Source organism: Myotis daubentonii, chromosome 9 (genome assembly GCF_963259705.1).
Source record: "Myotis daubentonii chromosome 9, mMyoDau2.1, whole genome shotgun sequence".
Taxonomy (NCBI): domain Eukaryota; kingdom Metazoa; phylum Chordata; class Mammalia; order Chiroptera; family Vespertilionidae; genus Myotis; species Myotis daubentonii.
Genome location: NC_081848.1, coordinates 2,376,372 through 2,387,043, shown reverse-complemented (window position 1 = coordinate 2,387,043; position 10,672 = coordinate 2,376,372). Strand labels below are relative to the sequence as shown.

At 58.2% G+C, this 10,672-nt stretch overlaps 1 protein-coding gene across 2 annotated transcripts in view; it reads right to left on the bottom strand.

Annotated features, from left to right (window-relative positions):
• Window positions 1-6,927: 6,927 nt before the first annotated feature.
• The window catches only part of USP2 (ubiquitin specific peptidase 2), a 29,093-nt gene continuing 25,348 nt past the window's right edge, over window positions 6,928-10,672 (bottom strand). For both annotated transcript variants that reach the window (XM_059707632.1, XM_059707633.1), the window contains 7 exons: window positions 10,542-10,606; window positions 10,278-10,381; window positions 10,113-10,193; window positions 9,926-10,004; window positions 9,619-9,726; window positions 9,114-9,234; window positions 6,928-8,665 (listed from right to left, as the gene is read on the bottom strand). In XM_059707632.1, coding sequence (XP_059563615.1) covers window positions 8,578-8,665; window positions 9,114-9,234; window positions 9,619-9,726; window positions 9,926-10,004; window positions 10,113-10,193; window positions 10,278-10,381; window positions 10,542-10,606 — 646 coding nt within the window. In that variant the 3' untranslated portion in view covers window positions 6,928-8,577. The remainder of the gene's footprint in view (window positions 8,666-9,113; window positions 9,235-9,618; window positions 9,727-9,925; window positions 10,005-10,112; window positions 10,194-10,277; window positions 10,382-10,541; window positions 10,607-10,672) is intronic.

Here is a 10,672-nt window from a genome sequence, read left to right as displayed (position 1 = left end):
GTGTGTATATGTGTGTGAGTGTATGTATGTGTGTGTATGTGTGCATGTGTGTGTATGTGTGCATGTGTGTGTGTGTGAGTGTGTGTGTGTGAGCGTATGTGTGTGTGAGTGTATGTGTGTGTATGTGAGTGCATGTGTGTGAGTGCATGTGTGTGTGTGTGTGTGTGTGTGAGAGAGAGAGAGAGAGAGACCAAGGGAGTGTGGGGTGAGCCTGTGGGGTGCTAGGGGGACGGAGGCCAAGGGGGGCTGCTTGGCAGCTGCAAGGCCTATGAGCCCTAAGTGCCTGGACAAAACCAGGTCGGACGCTCCTCCCTCGCAGGGCGGCCAGGGAATGGCCACGCCCGGGCCTGTGGAGGCCCATGTGCTCCCGGGACAAGGAGATGAGCCCTGACGGGCAGAACACGGCTGCTCAGGGCTGTGCTACGTGAGGGGGAAACCGCCTCTTCCTGGGGCCCCCAGCCTGCGGGAGGAGGGGCAGGGAGCAGAAGGCGCCCAGGCCTCGGGCAGATGGTCAGGGCGGCCTCTCAGACGCTGGGAGTCTGCAGTGGCCGCGGACAGGAAGCTACACTCTGCAACAAGCGCCCTCAACGCGCCTTTGCCACCAGGATGCTGGGACACTCCAGCCTGGCCCGGGGCCCTCAGGGAGAGCAGTGAGGGCGGCTGCCCTGGCCTGTGCGGCCAGGCTCGCCTGAGGGAGGCAGGCGGGAGGCAGGGAGGCAGCTGACACCACCAGCAGCCTCCGGGGACTGTCTGGCGGGTGTCAGGCCCTGGCAGAGCTTGGACCCGCAGTTTCTCTCTTTTAGTCCCTCGATGAGGTAGCACAACTGTTTTCCAAAAGATGGCACCAAGGCTTGGAGGGTTAGGTGGCTCCCCACGCTCACACCTGGACAGAGACCAGAGGGGAATGTGGGGCCAGGTGAATCCAAAGTGCTGGTCTTGCCTGGCTGGTGTGGTTCAGTGGATAGAGCGTCAGCCTGCGGACCAAAGGGCGAAGGGTCCCAGATTCCATTCTGGTCAAGGGCATGTACCTCGGTTGCAGGCTCCTCCCTGGGCCCTGGTCGGGCTTGTGCAGGAGGCAACCAATGGATGTGTTTCTCTCACATTGATGTTTCTCTCTGTCTCTCCCTCTCTCTTCCACTCTCCCTAAAAACCAATGGAAAAATATCCTCGGGTGAGAATTAACAAAGTGCTGGTCTTTTGACCCCTCTCTTTCATCCCACCCTGGAGGCGAGGCACAAGGAGAAACAAAGTGGGGATCAGATGAAGAGAAGAGAGACCTAGGAGGCCGACTCTGTGACCCTAAGAAGCCCTCCCACTCAGGGGATGCCCCACCCCCAGGTTCTACGCATTCACGCGTGGGCCTCGGGCTGCTTCTGCCGGGCCCAGCCCTCGGGTGGGGGCTGCACGGAGGATGTGCCAGGTCAAAGGTCTTTCCGTAGCAGCACGACACCTTTTCCATGCTCAGTCTCCTAGGCTGGGGGTGTGCCCTCAGGACACTGCGTGCGGCCCGAGAGGGGCACCTAGCTGTGGTCAGCAAGCGGCACTCACGAGATTTGGAAAAATGTAAAACAGTGCTACCCTGCTTACTAATTCCTTCCTTCCTTCCTTCCTCCCTTCCTCCCTTCCTTCCTTCCTTCCTTCCTTCCTTCCTTCCTTCCTTCCTTCCTTCCTTCCTTCCTTCCTTCCTTCCTTCCTTCCTTTTTCTTTCTTTCTTCTTTCTTCCCTTCTTTTCTTTTCTTTTTTTGTTAATCCTCACCTGAGGATATCTTTTAGGAAGAGTGGAAGGGAGTGGGAGAGACAGAGATAAACATCAATGTGAGAGAGACCCATCAGTTGGTTTCCTCCTGCATGAGCCCTAACAAGGGCCGGGGAACCTGCAACCCAGGTACGTGCCCTTGATCGGAATCAAACCCAGGATCCTCCAGTCTGCGGGCTGACGCTCTGTCCACTGAGACACACTGGCTAGGACATTATTTTCTTTTTGATTTGTAAAATGTAGTTTTTGAAAAAATAGAAAATGTTATTTATCTTAGTATAGAAACGGTTTACTGTTATTATATTTTAAATAGATTTTTATTGATTTCAGAGAGAGAGGGAGAGAGAGAAACACCAATGATGAGAGAGAATCATTGATCAGCTGCCTCCTGCACACCCCACACTGGGGATGGAGCCCTACACCGGGCCTGTGCCCTGACTGGGAATCAAACCAGGACCTCCTGGTTCACAGGCTGATGTTCAACCACTGAGCCACCAGGGCCGGGCTGGGGCTCTCAATCATTTTAAAAGGGGTCCCCTGAGGACTGCGGGTTTAGGGGACAGACATGAAGACAGTTACTGGGTGAGAAGACCAGAAATCAGATGCTGGGGAAGCGGAAGCAGCAATGCTCCCTCTCTGAGGGGAGCAAGCAGGGGGGCTTCCCGGAAGAGGGAGACATTTTGTCTAAAGTTTAAGGGTGGAAAAATATGTGAATAGGCAGAACCTGGGGGTGGGTGGGAAGTTCCAGAAAGGAGGAGCCGCACGGTGGGCCGAGCCCCGGAGCCTGGCTGGGAGCGGCTGGAAGCAAGGCCTGGCGTGGGCCGACTGGGTCTTGAAGCAGGGTGTTTTGGGAGGGGTGCGAAGGCGCCGGGGGAGGCTGGGCGAGCAGGAGCCTTCCCTCCGGCGTGGGCTGCGCACGGCCATCCTCAGGACACCCGCGCCCGGCTGGCACCAGCGCTCTTGCCATGGCTGCTTCATGAGCGTTTGGGGGCAGCGGGGAGCCAGCCCGCGCAGGACCGGTCAGGGTGGGAGAGCGGCAGAGGGACCCGACAGTGAGAGAGCAGATCCCTCCGCCCGTGGTCTTGTTTGACCTTCACAACCGCCCTGGGCGAGGTCAGAGCTGGTTTTGTCCCTATTTTTCAGATGAATTGAGGCCCCAGTGCGTCCGCTGACAAGGAGCCGGGCTGGGCTGCCCGGCTGGGTCTGCGGATTCCTGGGTTCCCATTTTTCGTCCTTTTCCTTTCCTTTCCTGTCCATGCCCCACGCCCTTTCTGTAAACCGTGTGGAGTAGTTGGGGGCCAGAGGCCGGTGGGCAAGGAAGAGGCCTTTGCTGGAGCCCAGGTGTGGGAGGCGCCCCAGGAGTGGGAGGCGCCCCCGGTGTGGGAGGCGCCCCCGGTGTGGGAGGCGCCCCAGGAGTGGGAGGCGCCCCAGGTGTGGGAGGCGCCCCAGGAGTGGGAGGCGCCCCCGGTGTGGGAGGCGCCCCAGGAGTGGGAGGCGCCCCCGGTGTGGGAGGCGCCCCCGGTGTGGGAGGCGCCCCAGGAGTGGGAGGCGCCCCAGGAGTGGGAGGCGCCCCAGGAGTGGGAGGCGCCCCCGGTGTGGGAGGCGCCCCGGTGTGGGAGGGCCCCAGGTGTGGGAGGCGCCCCCGGCCGCTTGCTTCCTCTTGGCAGCCTTGCTTCCTTCCCCTCCCCGCACAGGTCTGCTCCTCTCTTGCTTGCACCCTTATTGCCAAAAGGAGACCGTGGACGAGGCCACCTCCACGGTCCTAACTCTACAGCCTCACGGAAACAAAAGAACATGCATTTTCTGAGCACTAGTCCCATAAGCATATGCTCACATATCATTTTTTACATAGGGGTGGGTAAAAGTAGGCTTACAGGTGTAATACAAATAAATAATGCAATAAGAAGAATACAAAAATACTGTGTTTTGTGTACTCACAACTGTAAATCTACTTTTGCCCACTGGTATTTATTTACCTAATATGTTTTTAGTGATTTCAGAGAGGAAGAGAGAGGGAGAGAAACATCAATGGTGATGAGAATCATTGATTGGCTGCCTCCTGCATGCCCCCACATTGGGAATTGAGCCCACAACCGGGTGTGTGTCCTTGAGCAGAATCGAACCCGGGACCCTTCAGTCTACTGGCCAACATTCTATCCACTGAGCCACACCGGCCAGGGCTGCACACTTGTATTTCTATAGTAACTTCATGAACTGGAACCAGGGAACCAGAGCCATATAAGTCTCCTTAGAACTCGGGGCATGTATTTAGTCCAGTGGTTCTCCACCTTCTGGCCCTTTAAATACAGCTCCTCATGTTGTGAGCCAACCATATAATTATTTTCGTTGCTCCTTCATAACTGTCATGTTGCTACTGTTATGAATCATCATGTAAATATCTGATATGCAGGATGGTCTTAGGCGACCCCTGTGAAAGGGTCATTCAACCGCCAAAGGGGTCGCGACCCACAGGTTGAGAACCGCTGATTTAGAGAAAAGTGACTCGAAATGAGGACATGTGAGCCGAGTCCTTTAAGGTCCACTAGTCTGATCTGAAGTCACAGAGGAGGATGGAGGCTCAGAAAGAGGGAGGCCTTGTGGCAGGTCACACATTGCAATTGCGGGCCCCCCCCCCCAGGCTGCTGGGAGGCACACAAAGAAGGGGGGGAAACCCCAGCTGCTAGGAGGCAAAGCTGATGGATAAAGCAACGGGCACAGATTTTGTTTGGGATCTGGTAGAACCAGGACCTGTTGCCATGGGGACGAGAAAGCACCTCAGGTTGAGTACAGAAGGGAGAGCTAGGGACAAGGGCAGAGTGGGCACAGCCCATCCGCTCTCCCCTGGGAGACGCAGGAATTCCTAGGTGCTCCCACCTCCAGGGGACGACGAGTCAAGGGGGAGGCACAGTCCGGCTGGCCTGGCTCAGTGGGTGAGTGCTGACCTATGAACCAGGAGGTTCATAGTTTGATTCCCAGTCAGGGGGCATGCCTGGGTTGTGAGCTTAATCCCCAGTGTGGGGTGAGCAGGAGGCAGCCGATCAGTGATTCTCTCTTACCATTGATGTCTCTCTCTCCCCCCTTCCTTCCTCTCTAAAATCAATAAAAATATCCTATATAATAAAACCTTAATATGCAAATCGGCCAAACGGTGGAACGACCAGTCGCTATGACACACACTGACCACCAGGGGGAAGATGCTTAACATAGGAGCTCACAGCTGGTGAGCCCAGTGGTGGTGGCAGGAGCCCCTCCCACCTCCACAGCAGTGCTAAGGACCCCTCAGGGGATGTCCGTCTGCCAGCTTAGGCCTGCAGGAGGACATCCCCCTAGGGGTCCTGGACTGCAAGAGGGCACAAGCTGGGCTGAGGGACCCCCCACCCCAGTGCATGAATGTCATGCACCGGGCCTCTAGTATCCTATATAATAAAAGGGTAATGTACAAACTGACCCTAACAGCAGAACGACTGGGAATGACTGTTCACTATGACACACACTGACCACCAGGGGGCAGACGCTCAATGCAGGAGCTGCCCCCTGGTGGTCAGTGCACTCCCACAGGGGGAGCTCTGCTCAGCCACAAGCCAGGCTGATGGCTGCCAGCACAGTGGTGATGGTGGGAGCCTCTCCCGCCTCCTCAGCAGCGCTAAGGATGTCCGACTGCAGCTTAGGCCTGGTCCCCGCTGGCAAGTGGACATCCCCGGAGGGCTGCCGGGCTGCCAGAGGGATGTCTGACTGCCATCTTAGGCCCAATCCCCCGGGGAGCAGGCCTAAGTCAGCAGGTGGTCATTCCCTGAGGGGTCCCAGACTGCGAGAAGGCACAGGCTGATCTGAGGGACCCCCCCCCCCCAGTGCACAAATTTTTGTGCACTGGGCCTCTAGTATATATATAAAAAGGGGAGGCATAGCCGCTGACACCGATGGGGCTCATCTGTTCACTTCCCTCTAAGCCTCCCCCTTCATTGTGTGGGCAACCCTATTCCCTGGGGTTTGGGTAAATCAGCAGCATTTAGAACCTTATTCAGGGCGGGGAGCTCCCAGGGAGAAACACGAGTGGGAATCAGTTTTTCCAGTCCCTCTTTTTCACTTGTGGCAAATCGCAGAACAAAAGGGCTTGCCGCCACCTCACCTGTTAGGTGTGTCGGACAGCAGGTGCTCCTGTCTCAGAAAGGATGGAATGGGCAGGCCGTGATTTTTCTTTTACATATATATATATTTTATGGAGGAAGGGAGAGGGAGAGACAGAAACATCAATGATGGGAATCATTGACTGGCTGCCTCCGGCACGCCCCTCACTGGGGACGGAGCCCGCAACCCGTGCCTGTGCCCTGACTGGGAATCCAACTGGGACCTCCTGGGTCATAGGTCGACGCTCAACCCCTGAGCTGCGCTGGCCAGGCGAGGCCCTGATTTTTCTGCGGAGAGGGAATGGCAGTGGGAAACATCCTGAGAAAACAGTGGGGCTCAGCGGGCACACACTTCAGCTTCTCTCTCCTAAGCTCAGTGCAGAGACGGAGCATCTGGATAGAACTATGAGGAGATAAAGCCAACGGAGGCAACGCCTGCACACCCCTAAGCGGCACCTCTTTACCTGGTGAGGCATCGAAAGGGCACCTGAGAACAAACCCTTTCCCGCCAGGGTAGCTGTTTCCAGGTGTGAGCAGAGCAGGTTGCAATTGCCCGTCGGTCACGGAGCCACTCTGCTCCCAGCCTCCACTGGGGGCATCTGAGCTTGTCAGGGGTCAGACCGCATGTCCCGTGTCCGGAGAAGCACCAGTGCCCACACAGCAATGACGCAGCGGTCCTCTTGCCCAGCCGGTGTGGCTCAGGGGTTTAGCATCGACCTATGAACCAAGAGGTCATGGTTCGAATCCCAGTCAGGGCACATGCCCAGGTTGTGGGCTTGATCCCCAGTGTAGGGCGTGCAGGAGGCAGCTGATCCATGTTGTTTCTCTATCATTAATGTCTCTCCCCCCCTCTCTGTAAAAATAAATAAAAACATATATTTAAAAAGAAAAAGAGAAAGCAGTCCCCTTGGAGAAACGCCCTCAGGCACGAGGAGCTGAGGCTGAGGCGGGCCCTCTTCTCTGGAGACCTCGCTGAGGTCTTTAGAAATGGAGACATGACACCTCACCCTGAATGTTCTGCTCAGAAGAATAAAGTATAAACAAGTGTGGCATTTAAAATATCAGTATGTTTATCAGCGAGTCCAGATGAACAGTGTTCAGAATGTGCACTGGTTCAGCTCTTATAGAAACGCGTAAACTAAGAGGTGGGCAGCCCGCCTCCCAGGACCTGAACGCACTCTGGTTGGGGCAGTAGAGGCTCTCCGAGTCCACAGCCTCCCGACCAAGATTGCGTCCCAGACCATGGCTCCCTCGCGCTGGGCTTTCTTCCATACGAGGCCCAGCGTGCATTCGCCGCTTTCCTCTTGCTTACACAGTAAACACGTGTCCGCCGCCCCTGGCTCAGGGCCACAGGGCTTCCCTAGAGAAGGGTGTCAGGCCAGTGAAGTGCGGGGTCTCTCCCTGATGCCTCCTCCTGGGAGCACCGGGAAGCTGCTGGCTCGGCTCCCGGCACAAGCCAGGCCACTGAGTGGTGCAGAGAGCTCCCTGCCTGGTGCAGGAGCAGCCCGACTTCCTGGGGCAGCACCGAAGTCTGCCGACTGCTCAGGGCCAACCCTGCCCCTGGGAAAACATCACGGGGCTGAGGCAAGGTGTCTCAGCGCCCTGGGCACACCCCCGGGCAGGCCTGGGCACTGGTGCCCGGGGAGGGTGGTGCGGGCATCCCTGAGAAACGGTGCAGGAGGCTCTGAGAAGGCGGGGTGGGCGGAGGTCAGGGAGAAAACGCAGGGTAAGAGGGAATAAGTTAAAGGCGGAGGAGCTCTAGGGACAGGGACTGTGCTGTCCTTCAAACAGCTGGGAGTGATGGGTGGTGGTGGGGGTGAGGGGAGGAAGCGGGCAGGGGAACCTGATACACTACATCGCAAGAAATATCCTCTCACCCACTTTCTTCTCCATCTCACTGCGATGCCAGCCAGCCGGGGGCTAAGGGCATGGCCCGACCTCCCCCAGTCAGTCCGGACATGGTGTGGGGCCAAGGGAAGTGGCTGTGGGATATTTCAGGGAGGGACAGTCACTCCCCTGGTCCCCAAATGCTATAAGGCACAATTCTTAGAGGCAACTAGATTCCATCCAAAACATTAAAAGAAAGAAAGAAAACAACAAAAACCCTAGAAACCAAAACTCGTTAGATCCAGGCCTCCGGTGCCGTGCGTGGGCCTGGACGCCTGCCTGGCGAGCTTAGAAAACGTGTATCTGAAGAGAGAGACCACCGGCCGCCCCTGCTGGGCAGAGGGGAGCAGAGGGCGTCTCCAGTTTGAACACTTGAGGGCCGGCACAAAAAACTGGGCTTTTAAAAGCCAACAACAGCTTTTTTTCCATGATGCGCCCTGGTCTGTCCGGGACTTCGCGCCGAGCGGGCCCCTGGCTCCTGGGGTGTCTCTCGCTTCTGGACAGTCGGTGCGCAGGCTCCGGGGGCGCCGTCCTCTCGGAGGAGCAGGCAGCAGAGGGTCCTCTCCCACGCGCCACTGCTGCTGCTTTCACGCGGGAACAACCAAAGGCTGAAAGACGCAGCGGGAGAAGCCGAGGGTCCTGGGGTCTTCGCTGTGGGCGTGGGCTCCAGCGCCCAGGCCGCAGCCACTCCTGCTCCCCAGCTTTATGTACTTTATTTTTCTCTTATTTGTCAGGTTTGCTTGTTTGTTTTTTTAAAAAACACGTCGTCGGGCGTAGGGCCACCACGGCAGGGAGGGGGTAGCGCTGCCGCTACATGCGGGAGGGCGGGCTGGCCAGCTCGTAGAAGAGCAGGTAGGCGTCGCTGGTGCGCACTTGGCCGGAGGACATGGGGGTGACGCTGCGGAGAGAGGGGGGTCAGCGCCCGGCGGGGGAGGGGTGCGGGGGGCTGCGGGAGGCCCTGCTCTCTGGGCCCGCCCAGCGCCACCCTCACCTGCATCTCCTAGGCTTCAATGGCAGCAGACATGCCACTTGGCTTCCTGGCTCGGAATTGGTTTTTTGTTTAATTTTTAAAAATACATATATTTTTACTGATTTCAGAGAGGAAGGGAGAGGGAGAGAGAAAATTCAATAATGAGAGAGAATCATCCATCGGCTGCCTCCTGCATGCCCCTCACTGGGGATTGGGCCCGGGACCCTTCAGTCCATGGGCTGACGCTCTACCCACTGAGCCACACCAGCTAGGGCCCTGGCTCTGACTTTCTGTCAGTCTTGGTGGAAGCCGCGCAGATGGGCACGGGACGGGCGGGGCAGCCGGGCAGCCCGTCGGGGGCGCAGGGCTGTCTCACCTGGAGTCATTGAACGTGTGCCATTCGCCGGTGGCCGGGCTCCGGCAGTACGCGGTGTAGTGGCCGCCCATGGTGGTTCCGGAGTGATTGGACACAGCGTACAGGTTGTAAACAGCGTGGTCTGGGAAGGAAGCACAGGTGTGCGAGCCCCCGGGCACTCCCTCCCCTCCTGCCTTGGTTCCCAGCTTCTAAACTCCCTCTCCAGCAGCTTCCCCTCCTCCTGACTCCCATCTGCATGGTAGGTACCTCTGCCCTGTCCCGCCCTCCCTGTGACAAATACTGCCCGCCGGCGTGGCCCAGGGGCTGGGCATCGACCTATGAACCAGGAGGTCACCGCTGGATTCCTGGGCAGGGCACATGCCCGGGTTGCGGGCTTGATCCCCTGTAGGGCCATGCAGGAGGCAGCTGATAAATGATTCTCTCTCACTATTGATGTTTCTATCTCGCTCTCCCTCTTCCTCCCTCTCTGAAAGCAATAAAAAGAAATACTTAAAAAAACACTCACTGGTGTTTTCTGAAGCGAATTCCCTCAAGTCCAGGTCTCTCAGCGGGAAGTTGACAAACGTTGTGAGCTTGCTGGTCCGCACCCTGGACTCGGAGAACCGTTTCAGATCTGGGAGGAAGCGCGTCAAGGACAGACAGGGTACAAGCAGAGTCAAAATAACAGGGCCGGTCCCCTGACAGCGGCCACCCCTCTGGGGACAGAAGAGCAAACACGAAAAGAAAGGCCCCGAGACCGCTCTGCCCCGTGGCCTGCCCGGGCCCTGGCCGCCAGCCGAGCCGGTCTCCCGGACGCACGGTCCTAAGGATACGGAGCACCAGGACCTTGGGGAACCTCTGGATGGAGAACTTCTTTAGGCACCGCCTCCGGGCGCGGCAGCGGCAGCACGTCTGGAAGACAGGAGAGCGAGAGGCGCTGAGCGCGGCCACGCCGGGCGGGCGGCCGCAGGGGACGGCGTCCCCGGACGCGGAAGCGGTGCCTCACGGGAGGCCACTTACAGGCTTCTCGTCGCCATCGAGCACGTCCTCTTTGGTGAAGAGCCTCATGCAGTCCATTAAGGTCACCTCGGGATAGCCCCGCTGGCAGGGGCAAAGGCACAGGTCAGAGGTCAGCGGCACCAAAGGGCCCGGTGAGAGTCTCACAAGTGGGCCAGGGGTGCCTACCTTCGCGATGGGCAGCGAGAGGTCCCAGAAGGGGTCGAAGACCGTGGAGCAGTAGCCGCAGTCCGTGCAGGTCAGGGAGCTCTTCAGCTGCCCCACAAAGAGATCTGGGGAGGGGACACAGGGTGGGCGGGCGCGGCCCCCTCACGGCTCCTCCCCGGTTCCCGGGACCCACGCAGGACAGGGCGCCTGGGAGGAGGGTCCTGAGGGCTGGCGTGCTCCTCAGGCTAACGCCCGTGAGGGAAACGCGGCGTCTCCAGCACTCACCCCCAATCCGACTGTCTTCCCGCTCCAGGTATTTCCTCCACATCTGCCGCCCTTTCTCGTCATCACTGGGGACCAGAGAGGGGAAGGCAACGGGGTCAGAGGTCAAACCATGGCCCGTGTAGGGTCTATCA